This window comes from Oxyura jamaicensis, chromosome 14 (assembly GCF_011077185.1).
Source record: "Oxyura jamaicensis isolate SHBP4307 breed ruddy duck chromosome 14, BPBGC_Ojam_1.0, whole genome shotgun sequence".
In the NCBI taxonomy this organism is placed as follows: Eukaryota; Metazoa; Chordata; class Aves; order Anseriformes; family Anatidae; genus Oxyura; species Oxyura jamaicensis.
In genome coordinates this window covers 7,946,240-7,968,819 of record NC_048906.1, presented here as the reverse complement: position 1 = coordinate 7,968,819, position 22,580 = coordinate 7,946,240, and the positions used below count along the sequence as shown (strand labels likewise).

Below are 22,580 nucleotides of genomic sequence, written 5' to 3'. Positions count from 1 at the left end.
GGAAGTCAAAGTTTTGAATTATTCCAAAGCAAAGGCAAATTCCTTCAGTCAGGTTGTGTCTTACACAGAAGAGTGGGAAGAAGAGGAACTGGTCTCACTGTTTTCCACAGTCTGGTTTGAAGGAGGTCCAACACCACTAGCATCAAATTCAGAATTGCACAGTGCATCAACATCATTATGAAGAACAATGTCACACCCACTGTCTCTCCCTTCTGTAAGTGTCTGGATTGTATCAGATACATGCCAAATCTTGGATAGTGATGGTAATTCATGAGTTAACTCAGAACAGGATGACTGGGAAGATGTATACTGAAAAGTTTCCGAGTCTGTATCATCATCACTTCTGGTCCCTGTGTCTTCATCCTCAGTGTCTTCACTTGTGCTGAAAGGATAAAGTATGGATTTACTCAGATGTGATAATTCCATTAGTCATTTAGTTGCCTTGCCTAATCATGGAGTCTTTGAGTCTTTTTTTTTTTTTTTTTTGCAAATACTTGTTCTAAAGACAAGTTCATTACTTCTGTAGATGTTCTAATACCAAAGTAATACTATTGTCCATTGTCCTTTGCACACTGTTTCCTTTGGACTCTAGTGGCTAAGCTGTCGTTTGGTCAAAAGAAAAGCAAGCTATCCTTTTTCTGCTCCTTCAGAATAGTAAATACTTTGATTTATTTAAACATAAGCCTAGAGGTTTAATCTTTCAGAAAGCCTTTTGCTGCGTGAGCTTCCTCTCTGTCTCATTGTTAGGCTGTTCGAGCCTAATTATCTGTTTTTCATACTTAGGTTCCTCCCCTTAGCTCTGAGGTTTTCTATTATAATTTTGTGCCTCAGGAGAACTTGTATCTGCCATGTATCCCATCTAGATAAATTACACTTGCTCTGTGAACCACCTTTAGGATTGTAAGCAATACAGTTTTAAAAGCTGCTGTATCTATGTAGTGCTTCTCCCAAGATACGTGCTTTTCCTCTCACAGTGAATTTAAAACATTAATCGCCACTGTCAGTAGTTCGAGTTATTAAGAAACAGTTTAGCTTTTAACATGGTTCTAGCAAGACCTCCAACTTGAGATCATTGGTTAATTGTAATTTTCTACGTCCTTGGCTATTACAAATTAACATGGCCTCCTGGACTTCAGGGGAATTATTGACAACCAGATTTTTTATGATTTCTGTGGAGAAAGGGGCATGTCTAAAATAATATTTATCCTGTCTTGAATGAAACTAGAAAAGTAAACATCTCTCTTGATATTCGATATTTCAAATTACAATTCTCCATAAGAGAAAGTAAAAATCTTTACAGACCCCTGAAATGAAAAAGCAAATATTCCTTCTTGCTAGAATAATAAGCAAGGTATGAAATTCTAGTTATGTACAACACTTATTTCTTACTCTGTTGTCATCACAGGAAGTTTTACTTCGGGAATTAATTCAACTGCACTCTGCCAGTGTTGAGGTACTTCAATAAAATCTCTATAAACCCTTATTTGTAGAGTAGTCCCTACAGGAATATTGCTCAGGAGTTTCCAAAGCTCTTGCAGAGTACATCCTAAAACGTCAGCATGTCCAATCTTTATTAGAACATCACCTGCCGAGGAAGAAAACGGACAGCAATCAGTTTTAAAGACTTTTTCAAGTCTTTAAGGCCGTATTATAAAATAGTCTTAATTGCTTTTTTTTTTTTTTTTAATGCATGTTTAGCAGCTCTTCAACCGGATGCAACTTTACTTTTGCTTTTTTTTTCATGAAAGAAAAGTTCTTTAACAGTTTTATCAAGAACTAACTTTTTTACAACACTAAGGAAAGGTGCAGTTGACTTACATGCTTTGGGCTGTTTCTGAGTCAATGTACCATACTTTAGATTGCCTATTCAGTGTTACCTTGCATTTCTGTGGTGTTTTATTAGGGAAGACAAAGGTACCACGGTGAATTCTCTGATCAGTAACGTTCCCTATTGTGAAGAGGAGCAGTTACCAATAAACACGTACTGAACTGCAACAGAACAGCGTAGGGGATTTAAATAAGCAGTACAGCTGTCTGCTGCCATAATAGGCAGATCAAAGAGCTTTTCTCCCTCTCCTCTATTTTCTTCTTAACTCTTTTTGGGTTAAAAATGGCTGTATTTGAACCATGTTTTCATTTACTTTTTCCATTAACTGCTACTCCTACTCCATTATCATCACACTTTCTTTCCACTCTAGCTTGACACAAGATACTGGTTCTACTGGGCCACAAACAAGAAATTCTGGAACAAGTACCAAGATAGCAGATACCGAAAAAGCAACAGAAAACATTTTACCAATAGTTGTATGTAAGTTCTCAGCCTCACTTCATCAGGTAAATCATGCAAGTTACACGTTTCAAAATACATAGCCATAAATACCCTTATATTTTAAAATATCTCCAAGAAACTACTGGTGTTTAACAAATTATTTCAAATTCTGATTTTCTGCTCGTACTATGGTGATAATGCTGCTGTGGCAAGTCAAAGGTATCTTTGAATTGCAGACATAAGAGTTTTGCCTCTGCTTCGGCATCTATAGTCTGATACACTACCCAGCTTTTCAGTTCACCTATCAGTTTTGTGCTAAATATCCTTCAGTGTCCACTAAAGATTAGTGTTGGGATAACCTCTTGCAGCGTGAAGGTATTTTGAGGAAGCACTTAGACTAAGCAGCCCTATTTCTTCTTTTTAGCATACGTGCTAGCATACATACATATTTGGTGAGTCTACCTGTAGGATTTTAAGACATTAGTGCCTCTTATTAGCTGTGTTGACTTCTACCTTATCCCTGTTAAATTCAGCAGAATCACACAAGCTCTTTTAATAAACTATAAGCATCAATGTAGATCTTTCTTCCTCCTGCTTAAAATTCTAACTCTGAAACGTGAGAAGAAAGAACTGCCAGAGCTATAAGGACAATGCTGGGAAAATTGTTCTAATTTGAAGATAAGCATTTTCATTGGACAGCCATTAAATTTTAAATTAGTTTCTTTGTCTTAGTTTCATAGATTTCTGCGTTAGAGACAATTTAATACTTGGTAATAACATAGCACACTATCATTCCCAAACTGTAGTTCAGGAGTCTAATGTAATCGGTCTAGGGACCAATATTAAGCAGTCAAATTTACAGAGCTTTCAATTACAAGCCAAATATAGGTGTCTGATGTTTCACAAGAAACCTTTATCAGTAATAGTCTGTTAGTACTCATACGGCACATTTCAGGTTTAAAACATTTAGAAAGGGGAACACCTCCGTGGGTTGTCAGAGCATAGAGATTAGTCCATTACCACTTTCTAACGATTTTGTACAATGAAGAGAAATAAAAAGCAAACAATAAGGCAAATTAATTTCAAGCCCTCAGGAAGCTTTGCATTACTTGTAGAAGGAAATTATTTGAACAACAATGCACTGAACAAAGAAAGAAATTATTAAAGTTTTATTGCTATATAATGGTAATAGACAAACTATTCTTGAACAAACCTGCTGATGAATACAAAATCTGTTTTATCTGCAGAATAATACAAAGATTTAAATCTTGATCTGATTATGAAATAGTTGTCCGTGTCAGCTATTTTAAGATCACAGGTATTCCATTACAATGGAATGTTGGCACTGAGCTTTATACAGTTTGTGCTAGTTTCTTTGCTCTGTGTTTTTAAATTGAGTTTCTTTTGATCTGTGTAAGTGTAAAATCAGAGACAGGCCTGAAACATAAATGCAGAGTTAAATTTGAATATTACTGTTTGTTTTTTGTTTGTTTGTTTTTCTTTTATTTTTATTTTTTACCTGGTTTCAGCTTTCCATCTTTAGCTGCAGAACTTTTCTCAACAAGGCACATTATCTGGAGATATGGTCCATTCTGTATGATTATAAGACCTAATCCTTGTTTGCCCGTCCTAATATTTGCCTTTAATACTGTAGTCCATCTGTGCTGAGTAATGTTTCCCAGTGCTGGTAATTGTCCTTTGAAAAGCCAGGGGAAAATTTGAATAGTGTAAACGGTGATATCGTTACTCAATAAAATGTTTAAGGAGACATTTAGCAGAGGCTGCACCCATTCTTGATTGTCTAAACAGTTAAGCCCCTCATCCTTAACTGCTTCTCTTATAAGCATTGCCTGCTGAGTAGCTATAGTAACAACACTCAAAAAAGTCAGTTTACTCCATAAACTAGCTCTCTACAAATAAATATCTTGAAAGTATTTTTTGTTTAGAAACCAAGAAATATAATAGGGTAATAAACTACATTCTCTGTCTCTCAAGCCTGTTCTCCTCATCAATAACCAGGGAAAGTTAAGACTGACACACAAATGCTTGAGGTTCCTAAAATAAGCCATCTTCTGTTAAAAATGAGTTATAAAATATTCTGTTTTAAATAATCTCTAAATATTATTTCTAATGGTAATAACTTGGACTGCTTGAAATGTCTGTCTGCAGCTGTCCGAAATCACTTAATGAAAACGCCCACTATTTTTCCCTTTTGTAAAACACGGAACCTTCGTCATCTTTCCAATGTCTTCTGTAAATCTTTGGATCAGGCTCTAATTGACAGCATAGAATATAAGAAATTAGGATTAAAAGTACGGTAATGTGAACGTGTGGTTTGTCAGTTTGGCTGCTGAATTGAAAAACAGAGAAGGAAGCAGAAACAGTTTGAATTTTCTTTTCCTTCCCCGTGACAAATGCAGGATGTTTGTTGTTGATGAGCAGAGTACTACATCTGATTTGAATGAAGTATTTAATTGTCATGGTTGTTTAAGAAAAGCAAAGGAAAACTGACACTGGAACACAGTCTCAAAATTCAGATGTCAGATGTCTGGCCTGCTACTCTTTCACCAGCTCAGGAATTTATGGAAAGTGGAGCAGTATTAATGGAAGGGATTTAAGCCTTTCCCAGGGTGTTCTAGCTCTTTTCAATAAATGTGTTCCAGTCTCCTTCAGCCAGAAGGGGGAACTGAATGCTCATTTCCTACTTCCAGGATGAGTACTTAACTCCCAGGCCAATGAAGGTAAACAGATGATATTAGAATGCAGGGCTGCTGTATATCATTTTCTATCCACAACTTTTCAGCAAATTCTATTAAAATTCTTGAAAAGTTGTAGGTCTGCAAATGATCGCCACTGGGGAAAAAAAAAATGTTAGTAACAAATTCAGATAACTCTAATTTGAAGCCAGAATCCTGATTTTAAGTTTATTTTCATTTAAGTTATCTTGCTGGGCATAATAGTTTTAAAGCCATAAAAGCTTTGACTAATCCAAAGCCCAAAAAACATTTAAAGACAATGCCGTGATTTCACTTTTAGACTTTTTTTCCTTTAACCATACATGATATCAGTCTATTTAGTCTCTAAGGAAATTATCTTGATTTACTCATTGTTCTGTCACAGAATTTACATTACAGTTCCCCTAACATTGTACTGATTTTCTTCAAGGTCACCCTTAAATTCTGCAGTTTCCACAGGCACAGTATCTTATCCAGTCCTCTTCTGCTGAAGAGCTTTCATTTTCTTTTGTTATTTGCCTATGATTCCACTCCCAATACTCAACCTCAAGAGCAGGAATATCTCGGTACCACGAAAATGTGGGGCAATGGGACTCTGTGAAGGAGATAAACTGATAGAAGGACTTCAGAGGCTTCAGACAACCGAAATATAGGACTGGAAGAACAGTATCAGGACAGGAGTGAGGAGTTGGAAACGGAGAGTAAAAAGAAACAGAGAGACATTGAAACATCTTTAGTTTCATCCCCACCTGAAGCCCAAGACTGTTTATGTTCCATTGAATCCAAGCAAAGAGATGTTTCTATGCAATCAGAATCACTGGACAGGTGTCTTTGGTGAGCCTCTTGGAAATGCACTATGCCTCCATGATGATCTGTAGAGGAAGAGTGTACTGGCAGAAAAGGAGGCCACCTCAACCCCTACTAACTGCTCGGAATGCTGGGGCAGGCAGATTCCGAGCCCCCCGCACATGGCGAGCAGGAGTCTGCTGGCCGGAGATGTGGGCACAGGGACAACTCTTGTCCTCCAAATAGTAAGGCTCACTGATTGCTTGTGAACACTTTACTTTCCTAATACCTCCTTTTTGTTGGCACAGCATTCCATCTGCATTAAAGACGAACAAAAACAAACAGCACAGTCACCCGCTTGGCTTCTGGGTCAGTTCGAATTGGCTTTCAGATACATCCAGTTCCACTCCTCTGTACGAACAGGTGGGTGTTTGCAGTTGGTAGGAGAAAACATGAACGCAATCGAGTATTTTATAAGCACCTGTAGGTGTGGGGACTGCTGGATGAAAGCCCATTAGTTCACATTGCTATGCCAGAGTCAGAATACCGATGGGGTAGTTGCTGTGACTGAAACTGGGCTGCCTTCCCTCGTTTGGAGCATCCTTTTCTACCTCCAAGCAATTCCCTCTCCCTCCAGTATGGGTTAACCCACAGAAAAGCCTACCATGAAAAAATGAGGTATTCAGGTGAATTCTGGACAAGATTGGTTAGTTCTTTTTTCCAACACAGTACAGGGACAGCAATTTCAGCTCGGGGCAGGGAGAAGGACGGGTTGAAAGGTGAAAAACACCTTGGGGAGGTCTGGGGAGTGTCAGGGGAGATTGCTGCGCCTCAGAGGGGCCGGGACACGGCCCCTTCAGGGGGACGCGCCTCAGGCAGCAACCCGGGGCAGGCCACGCCCTCTCCCCGAGACCACGCCCCTCTCCGCTGCTGCAGCGATAGGCCCCGCCCCCACTTGAAGACCCGCCCCCCCCAGTAAGCCCCGCCCGGCCCGGCGCGGCCCGAAGGTGGCGGGTTTCCCTTCCGGAGCAGCCGTCTGTCCCCGTCCCCGTCCCCCCCCTCCCTCCCGCCCGCCCGCCGGGTTCGCTTCCGGCTCGGCCAGGGGGCCCCGTTCGTGGCGCCGCCGCCGCGGGGAGCGCGGGGCCAATGGAGCCGCGGCTGTGAGGCGCCCCCGGCCCGGGCCCGCTGCGGGGGGATCCGGGCGGAGCCGGGTGGAGCCGGGAGCCGCCGGAGATGGACAAACTGACCATCATCTCAGGATGCCTCTTCCTGGCCGCCGACATCTTCGCCATCGCCAGCCTGGCCAACCCCGACTGGATCAACACCGGGGAGTCCGCGGGTGAGGGGGCGCCGGAGGGCGGCGGGGCCCCGAGCGGTCCGGGGCGGGAGGCTGGGGGCTGCCGGTGCCCGGCCCTCTGGGAGCGGCGGGTCCCGTCCTGCCGCTGTGCCTGGTTCGGGGAGGCGCAAACCCTGCTCCCCCCTCTTGTGTGTGCAGGACGTGCTCTGCAGGTTGGCCTTTGTCAGCTTCTGAGCCGAGAGCTCGCCTGGTTTTAGTTTGGAGCCTGGCGTTGTGTTCCTTGAAGAGCGAGGCTCTTTGCTCGTCCTTTTCCTAGTGTTTGTGTGAGCAGGTCAGTAGGACACGCGTGGTGCCAGGCGAAAGTCAGTGACAGGAGGGGAGCCGCTCCTTCATGGCCTGCCCCGGAGGAGCCCCGGTCTCCTTGTCAGGGAGGCAGGCTGGTCCGCTGCAGGTCAAACTGGCTTACACTTCTGATCTCCAAGCAAACCACGGGTGAAGAGAAAAGGGGTGTTGGGGATAAAGCCTTCTGTGGTAAATTCTTGGAAAGGGCTTTAAAGATTTTCTCTCTCTGTCTTGCATCTTGCCTGATGCTCAGTGTCCGTGAGAGGACGGAGCTGTTTTCAGTGGGGTTGTATTTCTTTTCCTCTGATGAAGTAGCATATTTAAAATGTTGGCAATTAGAGACGGGTGACTGGGCATTCCCTCTGACCAGGCTATCTTCATCTTCGTGACTTGCTTGACTAGCTTTCAGTTGCCTAGGACAGAACCTGGCTTTCCCTGCCTGGTCCGGAGATGAGGAACGAGTTGCTTCCCTTCCCAAAGTGCAGCATTCAGGATCTCCCTAGATGCTTTCACTCCTCCCTATAGCTAATTCTCGTGCTCTTCCTGCTCTATGGCTATATAAAGTAGTTGGTTCTTTTCTCTTACAGGTCCACCTAGCAGCAGTGCTGCCGCAAGGAGCCCTTTTTAGGGCTCCTCAAATAATATAATCTTCATTTGAAACATTTAAGTTTATCTGTCTTAAGTCCTTCCTCTTGTTCGTAGGCCCTATGCAGTGTTGAAAATGTTGGATTCTCTCGGCCTGTACAGAAGTGAGATAATAAAAACTGTTTTGAAGGAGTTGCTTGTGGGGAGGAGAAAAAAAAAAGTGTTTGAGTGTTGGGGAGCTCAGTACAGACCACTGACATCTCTGTTAAAAAAAAGTGTTTAATATCTAGTCATAAAACAAAAATTGCTTCTTAATGTATTGTGCCTAGAAATCATTAATTATGAGTTGCTTGATGGATGATTACTTGAGAATCATCTGCCATTCCTAGCCCGTACTGCTTCTAGGGGTACAAAGAAGTTTTGGTTTTACTTAAGCTGGCAAACACAAAATCGGCAGGGATTTTTCTGAAGTACTTGGCTTTTTAAGTTATGTTTTGACAGACCTAAGACTGGCTCTTTTGCTATGTTTTGAAGCCAAACAAGTTGATGGCTTTTTAAAGTCAGAAAGGAGAGCTAGCTGTCATATGGCTGCTTCCTTAATGACCATTTTGTAGATTTTTATTGATGTGGGATTTGCTGTCCTCTATCACGAGAATTCTGGCTAAAAGCAATGTAAATGTTTATTCCTAGTACTTAGAGCTTCGCAAATGAGCCTTTTGCCCAAACATCAAAGCAAGGAAGTGCACGGATGCTCATTGAATCGAGGACTTCCTGTAGTAAACACTGAAGTATTGATTTACGAGGGGAATGTTTTCGAGTGCCATTCAGTAGGCAGAGGCTGCTGTGAAGGAGGGCCCAGGAAGACGCTGCCCTGACCGTAAACCATGTCGCAGCTGCTAGCGAGATTCAGGGACGCTTAGCAGAATACCACACTTGAACTGCATTCAATCCCTCCGACTTCCATCCGTACAGCTAAGTATTGTTTTGAAGTGTCGTGCTCTCAGCTGTTGAAAGAAACTATTTCTTTACTTAACCTCTGTGTCCCTGGGTTCATCTCTCTGGGAATAATTCTATATTCTGCTTCTACAAGTCAGCCTAGTGTCAAGGAGAAAGGAGAGTAATGCTGTCCCTGCGTGGCTGCTGTCCTCGGAGTTCTGAAAGGCAGCGTGAAGCAGCCTCGGCTGCTCGGTACTGCGGCTCTTTAAGCGCTGCATAGAGCAGAGGTCTTGGAAATCTGGACAGACAGCACTGCATCGGCTCGTTCAGAGCTGTTTACAGCCATAAGATTGGAAACCTGGGCTTATGTCTCAGGTTAAAAAAAAAAAAAAAAATGTTCTAATTCAAATGCTAAACAGCAACTACATCTTACTCTGGTGGAAATGGTGATTTTCTGCTAAATTAGATAGCAAAACAGATCACCTGCTTTAATACTTCTCTGGGAAATCTAGATTGTTTTATGTATTTTGTTTAAAGAAGCCTATGCTATGTGGAGACCAGGGCTCATTTGTCTCCTAAATCTTACTCTTAAAGAAAGCTTTGTAGTTGGTTGAAAAATGTTGGCCATATAATTTCCTCTCCAGTGTTGTAACTGAGGAATTGAGTACAACTGAGAGCACCGAAGGTTTCAAATGCTTATCTGTCATTAGGCTAGAGAGGAAATACACCTTCCTGGATATGGGTCCAAGCCTTCATTTGGTGCTTTTTCTTTATGTATTTTTGCAAGACTTCATGTGGCTTCAAGTATTTCTTTAAGATTATAAAGGAAAGATGGAAATGAAATTTCAGAGTTCTCAGTGAGGTTTAGTTACATGTAGTGTACAAGCACAGAGTACTGATAACTCCTATGTGGAAACCTCAGTGTTCTTGCACAGGCATCCTTTTCTTTATGACCTGATGCTGTGTGAGAAATAAGGGCAGAGTTGGCTTTAAGTCAATGCCGAAACTCCCACTGATTTCAGTAGTAATGAATTTTGCTCTTGTATCTGTACACTTCTGCAATGAATTTCAAAAGCTGATAGTTTTATCTCCATATGTTCCCTTTTTGTGTGGGATGCTCTTTAATGATTTTGTTATTTTGCCTTCAGTAGGGGAGGAAGGGGGGATACAAGTTATTTTAGCATCAGCACTTGATCCCCTTGTAGGTAAAAGGATATGAATAGCACGTATGAAGTTAGACATGTTAAAAGCTGCACATGTGGGGGGTTGATTTGAAATGCTTTTAAAATAGGACAAATAATTCAATGGAATTTAATCAAACAAAAACCTCCCTCAGAAAGTTAAGCTATCAGTTTGTTTATGTGACTTAGTCATCCCTTTCTATGTAGCGTGATTGTGCATTTGATTCCAATTTATGGTACAAAGTGTACCTTTGCTCTAGCAGTCATTAAATAAAACAATTTCAGAATTTAAGGGTGCTAAATTCTGGTGGATATTTCTAAAGCAAATACTTGCCATGTTCTATAGCTTTTTGTACCATGCTGTACAAGTAACAGTATGACAGTAAGTTGTGGGTTTCACTTGTCTCTGTTTCATTTACAAATGCTGACTTTCCATGTATCTTCCAAAATGTTCTGTGTAATTCTTGGTTTTACATACTCAGTTGCTGTGTTATTTGTGAAGTACGATTCCAGAGTCAGTGGCATCCGCGGAGCAAGCTACGCCCGATGGCTGCTCCTCAGTTAATGAGGCATTAACTCCCTGCTCTTGTGAAGTACGTGCTCTAACCCCATGTAGGAGATGATTGCTGTTCGGTGTTATTACTTTTGATACCTCCTCCTGAGGAATTTCTCCCCACACTTCAAACAGTTGCTTTGTTAGGATCAGCTTATGAGGTATTGCAGGTGATATGACCTGGCAGTGATTTCCAGCTCCTGCTGAGCTTCAGATCAAACTGCTATCGAAATGTTTTTCTCTAATTGGAGCTCTGGCTATGCATGAAACAAGCCCAAGGCCACATGAACATACTTGAATCAACCAGTATTACTAAATAAAGCATCAACAACTTAAGAAGGTTACAAACTTGAGTTCCAGCTGGTATCATTGTTCTAAATGCAGTTGTCTGCTGGAAAATGTAGCGATAAGACATTTAAAAATCAGTATGGCCCTTCAGGGTCTGTGCTGAGAACCTGGTAATGTTTCATGCTGCTCTGTGGAGGAACTGTACCACAGAGCAATTTCTGTGCTATGTCCTGAATTTGATACTTCTTTGTTTTCTTTGATTTATGTATAACTGACTTTTCAGAAGGGTTCTGGTAATCATCTGTTATAATAACTCGCAATATATTCAAGCCACAACATGCTTCTCCCATCTCTTAACAGAAAATGATGTGGCATGATAGGAAGTAATTGTTTGAAATCCTTTTTTTTCTGATTATTTTGCACCATAACACGCAATCACTGTGACAGGAGAAGTTTTTTGCCCTTCCACTGACTTGTTTGGAATGTGCACTGCGAATATGTAGGCACGCTCTGATGATACAGAGAATGAAGAGTTACATGCTGTAATGGCTTAGAAAGAGGCAAATACTACAAAGCAATCTGCAAAGCCATTGTGAACATCAGAAGTGTTTGAAGTCAGGTTCTTGAATATAATTTCCAATAATACACTTTCCTTTAGGTGCCCCAGGCGTGTGAGCTTGCAGGCAGAGGTGGTGCTCTGTGGTATGTTGCTGATCGGGGCAGTGAGGGAATCAGGACCTGCTTTAAGATGCAGGCACTGCTACCAGTGCTTGCAGTTTAGAGATGCTGCCAGTGCCTGTAAAAACCAACAAAACTGAACAAGAACTGGTAAGGCCTGGTAAAGAATGTAGAAACCAAATGGTCTGAAGACAAGAGCAGTCTGTTAGAAGATGCGTCTCTGTTGGAAGTGGGATGCTGTCCTTAACGTTTCCATTCAATTTCATGACTAGATGTTTTTCAAGTGGATGTAAAAATCTGACAAAGCAGAGGGCTTGAATTGTGTTTGGGTTCTGTAACTGACCAGGCCTTAGGGCACAAGAAAAATTAATAGTAAGGCATTGTTGTAATGAATTAATTTTGTGCTTGCTCAACATTTAAACATATGGAACTGTTTTATGTGTAGGAAGAATCTCCTGAAAGAGAGCTGTGTCAGCCTGGTTATTTGAGCTTGCCAGGGCAGGGATGAGAGATCTGGTTGGTTTTGTCCACGGAGGAACTGATGTTTTGCATTTGCATTTTAACAAGTACAAATTAACTCCGTCTGTTAGGTGAATGTTCTGTTTTCTCTGTAGTGTTTGAACATACAAAACTGTTAGTTTGTGTGTCACCAAATCCTGTGGAATTCCTCAGTCTCTAGTGCTGAAAAAATAGGTAAGAAACATAATTTGTGGAGTACACATCTGGGAGCTAGTAACATGTATTTTCCTTTCAAATCTAGCACCTGGCATGACTGACTTTGGATGTTGGAAAGTTGTCGTGGGAGTGCCGCAATTCTTTTGTCAGTAAAATAGAGGTGGTATTCTTTATCTCAGAAATGCCTGTGAGCACTATCAGCAAAGCTTTGATTCTTTTTGTACCAAAAAATAAGGATTTACAACTGTTTGAAATCTGAAAAATTGAATCCTGTTAAAGATTTAGCCTTATTAAAAACACTTGTATCATTTAGTTCCCAGCCAGCACTTAGATGCGAGTAGCATTATGTAAACTCAATTTGTACTTCTGCCAAAGCAAAGATCAGTAGGTCAAACTTTTACGTCTGACCTACATTTTGTAATACATATCTTACAAGCTCAATTTTTTCCATCCTCTTTTTTTTTAATAGTCTTGAAACAAAGCAGAGAGAACTACATTTTCTTGCCTGATGTAGAATGGTATTTAGGATTTACATCTTATGCAGGAGTTCTTGTCCACCTGGTTCTAGTATCATTTTCCAGAATTTGTTGACATCTGCATACTTAAGAAAAAAAAAACATAACCAGAGTAATTCATGGACAAGGAAGAGTATTAACCTTTATAGAGGTTAAATGTTGCTTTCTGCTTTAGGATTAAATAGAAAGTGGCATTTGTAGTATGGTGGAACAAATACAATATGTAGGCTGTTTTTAATTCTTGTACAAAGTAATAAGGGAGTGGTAAATTATTACAAATTCACAGTTTATGAAACTTCAAATTTTAAAATAAATTTATTATTGCTTTTTAAAAATTATTGTAATTTACAGTGCCTACAAATTTATTAATGGACATAGTCTCTTTTTATCAGGAACTATATGCAGGGGAAAAAAAAATCAATGGTAACTTTGCTGCAGTCCCCTTTTGTGTGCTCCAGCTGCCCTTCTCCATCTCACTTTTCTTCCCCAAGCCTCTGACTGATGGAGATTTACACAGATCTGAAAAAACTGGAGATATGGCCAAGAAGAGGATCTGTGCAGGGTACGTGCCTGTTTTAAGGAGAGGGAAAACATGCTAGAGCATTTGAGTGACAAAACACTTAAATTTATGTCATTCCATATGAATCAATATGGAATTAAGCTGTAGTTAGATGCTTTCTCAAGGTGAAGCTCTTGGCTTCTTCCTATTTTATTGCATTTGATTTCCTATTTATATGTTATCATGTTTGTATGTGTTTTATAACCTTGTAAGTAGGATTGATTGCAAGAGACTGGGCTTTCTCGGGTACCTTAGGGAGCATAGTCTGATGGTATTTCTGCTGGGCAAGCTAAACGAATATGAAGCACTAGCCACACTGAAACACGAGTCAGAGGTTCAGAATTCCAGAGTGTGTAGAGTTGATTCCTCTCTTTGAGCAAGACATAGTCTTATTATGTCTACATCCTTGGGATTAACTGAAATGTTCCCTTGTGTTGGCATCTAAAGCCTCCCAGGGATTTAGTGCAGTATTAAAGGCCATTGTTTCCTACCTGTGCAATGTCGTGTGATAAGCAACAGTTGGCTGCTGCCCAAGAGCCTCACGGTAGGTGCAGTTCTGTGCTGGAATTCCCAAAGCATGTTGGGATTATTAAGGATGACAGTCTCTCAAGGTGTAATGGCTAATAATCCACTTAAGTTTAAATATTTTTCTAGGTGAATACATCTCACATTATGCCTTGAACTTGACCGCAAGCAGTTCTTCGTGTATGTATTGGAGCACTATATTAGTAGGGTTGAGCTGTCTCTGAGCTTGGTGTTTCCAAAAAAACTAATCAATTATGGTGTTCTGGAGCAGTAAAATCAAGTTGTTTACCTTTGTAGTGCTTTTCATTGACTTGACATCCCTGTTTATAGCATTCTTATTCCTGTGTTTTCTGTTTTGTTGCTCTCCAGTCATTGCCCACGTTTTCTTCTTGCCTGGTTTCCTCTTTTCTTGCTGTGACTGCTTCCAGCTCTTGGCAGCCTATGATACACAAGAAATGTAGCTTCTTTTAAGAAAGAAAATGCATAAAATTCAGAGTAAGCACTTGTAATAGAAACCAAAGAACCAGTGTGGCCTTCACTCCTGAGACAAAGCCAGTTCCCCTCCTGACAGCGTGTCAGAAGACCAGGGGTCTTTCATTCTCATCCGTGACACTGCAGGGCTCAGCTTTGCACTTGTCTTAAACTAATGGAGTGACCATCAAGGAGTAGTGGCTTGTGGGAAGTGAATTGACTAAATCTGTCCTGTAAGTTTGGTAAGAACTGAAGGGTATCTGCTTTCAAAATGGCGTTACACCAGCTGATGCTTACTGGCCATATCTACAGGTTGGAGCCACAGTTATCCTCCTGGACTGCCATTAGGTTAGCTGTTGTTGTATGTCTTCGAAAGAAGCTGTTGCTGTTTTCGTGAAAGAAAAACAGTGCACTTCAACATGCAGGCTTAGAGGAAATCTAAGTTATTTTTAAGTCTGTTACTTCTAATCTATTTCATGGGTTCAGGAGCATGAGGCTTGCACACTTACAGCAAGATTCGTTCCTCAAGAATTTCTGAAGATCCTTCACAAGTAGCAAATAATGTTTTAGAGCAACAGAAGTGATACTTCTGGAACATCATACTGGATAGCCGGAACATCAACGGTAATTTTAGTTTCCTACAATGGATAACTTTTAGATAGATAATGAGTAGGATCTGCAGGTTCTTCATAACCTTGCAGAGCCTTGTGGCATAGGGTTATACTTTAATGTTACAGCATAACTGAAAGTAATGTATGGATAGTCCCAAGAAACACTGAGGCTTGAGAAAGGGAAAAATAGTACTGGATGTCGTAAAAATATTATGAAGCAAAGTTTATGAAAAAAGAAATGATTCCATTTTTGAAAGAGCCCTTCCACAAAACTGGTCACCTTATCAACTTTACGTTACAAAAACTAAGTGACATTCTTGTTTTTACAGACTTATGCACTTTTGTTTCTTGATTTAATTTCTGTTGATGACAAAGAGTAGACTTGGGGACACTGTTTACTTATGACATTAGCTATGGATTTGGCTTTGAAACTTGCCTGCTTTCCTATCATCCACTACCCTGCTTCCTCTATCATCCTGCTCCACAGTTATATCATTTAGTTGTATTTTAAGGAGTAGTTATGGTATCAGAATAAAAAAGAATGGGACAAGTTGGTTGTCTAGTGTTCTTCAGAATGGCTTTGCTGTGAAAACATCAAAACAGTTGTTTTGAATCTAGGTTATTTTTACACTTTTCTAATTGATGGCACACATGTTCATGTTATTTAGATATTTCAATTGAATGGTTTGCTTTCTGCAGTAATAATCTTTGTAAATATCTGAAATGAGGTGAACTCTGATCTCCTTGATAGGCACAGCAAATGTGCAAGGGGGAACAATTTTTATCTGTAACTTCATCACTGTGAGCTTAACATGTCAAACATGGAGCCTTTGTGACGTCCTTATACCAAATGCAAGTGAAGACAATGGAAATAAGAGGTTGTCATGGACCTCAAGCTTCCTGAAAGCTGACTTTTGTACAGAAAGCAACTTGTTACACTTGCAAATATATTCGTAGCTTGCATCCCCAAAGCTTTTACTGTTTTGTTCAGTCTTCTCTGTACAGAATATAAATGTTCTAAATTGCAGCATTCACTGCTATTTCTTTCTTTTTTTCCAAAGCATATGCAGCAACCAACTTTATTCCCACAGTCTGTGGTAGTGGAAGTGTCAGCTCCAAAACTGCCACAGTGGAGGAATCTGATCTCTGTTCTTACACAGGAGAAAATGTGCTGCAGCTTCTGTGTAGAAGGAGTGTAGTAGGCGTAGCATGCTGTGGGGGAAGAGAAACCACAAGGGTGAAGGAAAACCTTTTTTTCCTTAGGTTGAATTCCATTCTGAAACTAATCATGCACCTAAATTCATATGTTAATGATGTAGTTCTCCATTGCAAAAACTCACGTGGGCGGAAGTATATTTCACTTTGTTTTTTAAACCCACTCTTAACTCAGTTTTAAAACCATGTAACAAGATTGTGCAGGAAACCTGGAAAGATCAAATGGCCAAGGATTTCTAATGCGGTCTCATAAAATCTTCAGTGGAATACTATTGGATCATTCAGCAATTACAAAAAGCACCCTGAAGCTTAATACATGAAAAATGTGAAATAGAGGTGAAAAGGGTGAAATAGAGTCAAAGCTAGAAGCAGTAGCTGCTCTTTTACAAACAGAAGTCTGTTGACACATGCCCAATATAATCTGAAGTAAATGCTCTCTGTAAGTGTGTGTTTGGTAAGGTGAAGTTAATGATAAAGACGGAGCATTTCTTGCCTGCTTACATTGAATCTAAAATTAGAGAGGCTTCTGTTTCAGAATATCAGCATAACAACTGTATAAACATGTGAGCAGATAGGCTTTTTGGAGCACAATATAATACCTGATTGCTTTTTAAGAATAGTCCCATTTGTTCAGAAGGGACTGAACCCTGCAGTTAAGAGGCTCACATTTTATCTCAGTCAAGTGCAAGGTGAACTGTTCAGAAGTAGTCTGTCTTCTCTTATTCTATCCAAGAGAGTCTCCAGGCTCTTCCAGTCTGTACTTGTAGATGCTGATTTGTGATAAGGGAAAGTGCTATCACCACACAGAAAACACGTGTGAATTGCCTAAATAATCCAGCCTTAAATTCAGTAGGTTTCTAAAACAAGGACTTCCCATAGGAAAATGGATAAGGAAAAATATAACTTTGGGATAAATACTGCCTATGCTTCCTGTCTTCCTGTTCTCCCTTGTTTTTAATGTTCCTGTTGTTATAGGAGCAATGAAGAAATGCCTAAATCTGCGAATTATTACTACAAAAGAAGCTTCTTTTTATTTGCCTGAGAAGTTAAAGCTACCCTTTAAATTAAGAGAGCTTAAAATGTTAATCAGTTAGAAAACTTTGAGGATAGGTTGTATGGAGTGAAGCTGTGTGTCAGTCTGTCTTTCAGCACAAGGCTTTACTCATGGAGAATAAATTATTCATTGGAGATGTTCTTCATTGGACCCGTAACCTCTGAGGAGCAGCCACCCAAAATTTGCAAATAAGTTTCAACACTTCTCTTTTCACCTTACACCACAGGGAGGCTCGTCAGACCATGCAAGAGCCAGATCGGTGGGTGTTCTCAGAGCTTGTCTGACACTAGCTGAGATCAGCAGCACCTATGGCTGGCAGGAAAATGATCCTTTCTCCTCCCAAATTTCATTTCGTAAAATGTGCAGTCTTGAGGGCAGGGCCAGAACTTGAGTTTTCTTCCTCCCCTTGGATGCCCTTGTCACAAGGCCAGTGAAATTGCTTTAGGTTGTGAACAGGAAGGTTGACAGATGTTCCTCCTTCTTGAATAAAGAAAGAGAGAACAATAGGGTGGTTTTTACTTGGTGTGATTTGGGGGTTGTGGTAAGTATGGCCTGATCCAATTGGACATCTGAGTCCACAAGTCAAATGACTTGGTGAAATGGTACTTTAAGATGTGCAGAAGGAGTTGAAAGCGGACAGTCCTGATACCCAGTTGTTGCCAACCCACAAACAGATCTGTGTCAGACACTAGTGTGGGAGGTGAACCCCTAGGAAGTGCTGACTGGGAACTTCTGTGCTCTCGCTGACTGTGGTGCTGCCCTGTGGCCAGCTGGTGCTGCCATTACTGAGCCAGCCTGGCCACTGCCTGCTGCTAGCTCCTGTGGGCACTGGTTGGCCTCAGGGAGCCCCCAGCTCAGCCGCCTGCCCGTGCCACTTCAGAGGGCTCTGAGGAGGCTGGGTACAACTGTGTGGTGCACTGGAGGAGAGGGATTGCGTTACAGGCCAAATATAACACTGTTCAAAAGCACAAGCTCATCAGATGCTGAACGGCAGAACAGCTGTAGGTGTCACAGCTTCTGGCTTTCTACTGAACATATGGCATAAAACTAGCAGAGCTGACTGAAAAAAGAAAAAAAAAAATATTGACACTGCCTTTGATCTTTTTTTGTCAAATTTGAGTAGCTCTATTTTGGTTGGGGGAAGACTGAAAATAACTTCAGATTTTTTTTTTTTTTTTAAGTTAAAACTTTAAGATTTTAGTTGATTTGTTTTAAAACAAAGCAAGATATTTTTGCCAGGCCCTTGCCACTTGACAAACTAAAGATTCTAGTCCTCACTGACACTTCTGTCCTGTTGTGCAAATGCTTCTGGTGTCAGAAAACAACCAGAAGGATGCAACTTAGAGATTAGAGATCCTGTTTACCAAATTTAATGCTGTATTCCAAAGTAGCAAAAATTACCTTTGGCGTTGGCAGATTTCTTCGCTCTGATATGTGAGAATAAACAGAGCCTTTGTTATGCCCTCAGGAAAGTTGTTCCTGTGTTTTTGCCTGAGGTAACTCGTTCAGTGTGTGGTGTGGTGGTCCATCTCGTTTTTTGTTGTTGTTGTTGTTGTTGTTTTTTTTTTTTTTTTTGTCATTTTTTTAAGGAAATAATAAAAGATGCCTGGCATTGAAAGCCTTGTATGTTGGAATTAATAAACTTACCGCTTATTGGTCCAGATGTCTGCAATTTAAGCACCACTATATCGTAATGATTTTCATCTGCAGTAATAAACTTCTCTAATACTACTAAGTCATAAGGAACTTTCCCAAGATACGGCCCCTATTTTTTTCTCTCTGGGGGTGGTGGGAGGGAAGGAAAAGGCCGCTTTTTTGTGGAAGGGGGATTTGGTTTGAATTCGGTGCCATACAAATACTGAACTGAAAACTTTTGAGACAAGTCAGGCACCAGATGGTTTTCAGCAGCAAGGCTGCTTGATAAACCATGACCCTTTAATGTTGATTAGATTTTTAAAATGAGAATTCTTCTGTTTAAAAGCCATTAAGTTTTGGATTTCTAAAGAATGTCAAAAATGGTACTTAATAAATTAAGTTGTCTGGGTATTGGATTGTTAAACAGAATTCAATTAATAGGTTTATCATAGCTAGTAAACTGAAGCTAGGGAAGTTACCTCATCTATTATTGCCAATGTGAGTGTTTTATCATAAGAGAGTCACTTAGTTTCTGACAAAGGAACACCTTTTGTATCTCTAGTATAAGAAGAATAGTGCGTTTCAAAGTTGGTTTGAGAAGTAAAGAACACTCTGAGTTCAGAGAAGGGGATAAATGGAGTAGAAGAGAAATAGCAATTTATATAACGTATCTTGCAATGTTGACTTGCTCTTAAAAGATTCAGTCTAGGTATAGCAAAGACTCCGCAAGTAAATCTAGGTCTTTCAACATTATAAACTGATAAAACTTATCTTTCAACATTGTAAAAAATGTTTTTAGATGTGGGTTTTGAACCAATAAATATCTACGGGACATATCAAATGACCAGAAGCAAGGTCAAATTATAAAATAATACTGGTCTGCTTCTAAATAATAAACTCTTAAAACTTTTCTTCCAGGGTTACCATAACTGTTAGATAATTCAAGAGACAGAGTCAAAAACCTAAAATCTGGCATACAAAGTACAGAAATGATAACTCATAATCCATTTTCTTTTGCACTCCTCTGTATTCTGTGCCTTTGCAGTTAATCCGCTGTTGCTCTTTTAACCCTTTCTCTAAATCATCCTTTAACATTCATAAATCTTATTTTAGTGAGTCAGAACTTGGTTGCCTCTTATCTACTAACTGAACAACACAGTGGATCACCTGCAGTAAAAGAATCAATCTGTCATACTACATCGTGAATACAGGACTTGCATGGTAACCTTGAAGTTATTTTAGTCGTGTAAGTGCTAAACACCATCTCTTCAAACTATGCCCCATCTATCACAAAAGAAGCAATTATTTATGTAGGAACAGTAGCAGATGTGGTTTTCTCATACTTGATTGGAAATTGGCAGTTGATCCTATCTTATATTTTGATATTTGATCCTTTTACAATACCCTTTAGTTATTTTATAGTTATTTAGGTAATCCATATACTGTCCTACAACAATGACTTAAGCAAAGAAGTGTAGAAGAAGGTGTTATTCCATTTAGAGTTACTTAGCTGCAGTTAATCATGTGTGTACAGTATCTTACAAATGCTCCAACGTGACAAAATTTCCATTGCAGGAAAATAATTTTGGTATGTAAGACTGGGAAACATACCACTTTTTAAAAAAATATGCAGAATTCTTTGAATTACTTTGGGGGGGGGGGGGGGGGGATCTTCTTGGAAATACTTCCTCCTTGTTTGCTGTTATGGGCAGTTGTGTTGGAACCATTCTTACCTTATTCTGTTGTTTGTTCCTCTCAGGAATTCCTCGGCTATGCTTCGCTCACTTTGAAAACGTTCTCCTGTCAGAGAGGCTTGGTTGCAGGCAAGGAGCAGCAGACATGTTAAAGGCAAGATGGCCAAAGTCAACTTGATGGTTAAACTGAACTTGATACAGGGAATTAGTTTGAGATGAACAAATCACTGCATTCTCTTTAGACTTTTCAAGTTTCCGCTTGGATCAAGTAGTGAGCCACATCTGTGCCTAGACAGCTGCAGTCTGTTCCTCCTCTTAGATGGACCTGTCCCCTTTTCCATTCAAGTTTATTAATTGGACAGAACTTAGAAACTTTCCAAGAATAATTTCATTTCCTCCTGTCCCTGTCTGTGGCCCAGTTAAGTTGCAGGAAATGGCTTAACTGAGCTGCCCTTATTTTACATGTCATTGTCATGTGACTGTTACCTAACCAGCAGCTATGAATGTTTTAGTGTGCCCAAATAACGTAGCTCCATGTACTGTGCTCATTACTAAAAGAAAACTTTTCAGTGTCCTTGCTACATTGGCAGTGCTCTAAGATTTACCTCACCAGCAGCTCATTAGGAGCCCTGTAAATTATGTTCTTTGTTTAGCAAAGATGATACAACAAATCTACTGTGCTCTTCAAAGAAGTTTGAACAGAAATTGTCAGGCAGACACAGCTGGGGTTACTAGCAGAAGCACTCCATCTCATCAGGACTGCAAGGGAGGGAGGGCAGGTGGGTGGGTTGTTGTGGAGCAAATGACTCTCTTAACCTCCTCAGTAGGCATATTGGTCCATAATATTAATTTAATGTTTGTAATAAGCATGTTGCTTAGGATGTGGCTAATATATGGAAGGTAAAAGTGAGGAATCTGTTGCCAGGGAATAGAAAAGGTTGCAGAGGCATTTAAACCCAAGGAATAGTGTTTTCCTAAAACAAGGGGAAAGAGTATTTGCAAGTGGGGGAAGTGCAGAGGACAGGCAGGTGTCCCAAGCTTTATGAGGAAAAGCAGTTCTGAGGATTTGTGCTTTGTGTGTTTGCGTGACAGTGTAGCCGCTGAGCTCTGACTTTGCAATGTTCGAGCCCCACCTTGTTCACTACATCATACTTTTATCATATTAATTGCTTCTTGTGCCACAGTTAGCTCTGCAGGGCACTGGCACCTCTTCTGTGTCCATGTGGCATGCTTGATCCTGCATGTTCTGGCAGTCAAATAATAGATAAACAGCAAACATGTGAACAGCTGCTATTATGCCTCTGCTTTCCAGCCGTGGTTTCGCTGTGCCACTGTTAATAATTCAGAAGTGATGGAGAGGTGGGGGAGTGAAAGGGCTGCAGCAATCTTTGTTTCTCTCCGCAGTGTGTGCTTCCTCCTTGGTGGCTCTGTAGTTACCACGGAAACAGGAGAGGGATGGCACAGCACCAGCAGGGCTGGTGTGGGACTCGTGGGTCTGCTCAGTGCAGCGGCACATCTGCACAAATGGGAAAGCCTAGGGCTTGCCTGCCCTTGGTGGGGTGCCTTTTCCCCACTCTTCTTCTCTGTGGTTTTGTGAAACTTAATTATAAAATAGATTATTCTCCCAAATTTTAGTGCATTTCTTAAATAGCCTTTTTATTAGTGATCCTGCTAAAAGAAAAAAAAGGCAGTGTCAGAATAAGCATTGCTGGAGGTCTGGAGGAGTGAGGTAAGGTAGTGTGGGAATGTGATCATGAAATCTCTCATTGGTATTACATGGAGTTCTGGTTATAATCGGACTCACTGGAAGGCGGTTTCACGTGTTTGAAGTGCCCTGGTACTTTAGGGAATAGATTTCCTGGAAAAGACTAAGGACCACTTCACATACCTTTGCTCAATTCAGCATCCTCTGCTTTGATCAAGGCTGAGCCTTTTAGTAATTCTAAGTGCATATACTAATCACTCCTTGCACTGGC

The 22,580-nt window shown here is 40.5% G+C and overlaps 2 protein-coding genes across 5 annotated transcripts in view; one reads left to right on the top strand and one right to left on the bottom strand.

The window, feature by feature from the left end:
- Positions 1-5: 5 nt before the first annotated feature.
- PDZD9 (PDZ domain containing 9) lies at positions 6-4,116 on the bottom strand. The gene is made up of 3 exons (XM_035339805.1): positions 3,789-4,116; positions 1,390-1,585; positions 6-382 (listed from the first exon to the last, which is right to left on the bottom strand). The coding sequence occupies exons 1-3, from the start codon at positions 4,114-4,116 to the stop codon at positions 61-63; spliced, it is 846 nt and encodes a 281-aa protein (XP_035195696.1). The 3' UTR covers positions 6-60.
- Positions 4,117-6,788: 2,672 nt separating this feature from the next.
- Positions 6,789-22,580, top strand: part of MOSMO (modulator of smoothened) — a 31,018-nt gene continuing 15,226 nt past the window's right edge. For 2 of the 4 annotated variants that reach the window (XR_004754696.1, XM_035339995.1), the window contains exon 1: positions 6,798-7,129. Coding sequence is in view for 3 of the 4 variants with exons in the window: in XM_035339995.1 (XP_035195886.1) it covers positions 7,024-7,129 (106 nt within the window). In the remaining variant the exon portion in view is untranslated. Of the gene's footprint in view, positions 7,130-22,580 lie in introns of all 4 variants that reach the window. The other 2 variants (XM_035339994.1, XM_035339993.1) reach the window with 2 other exon arrangements.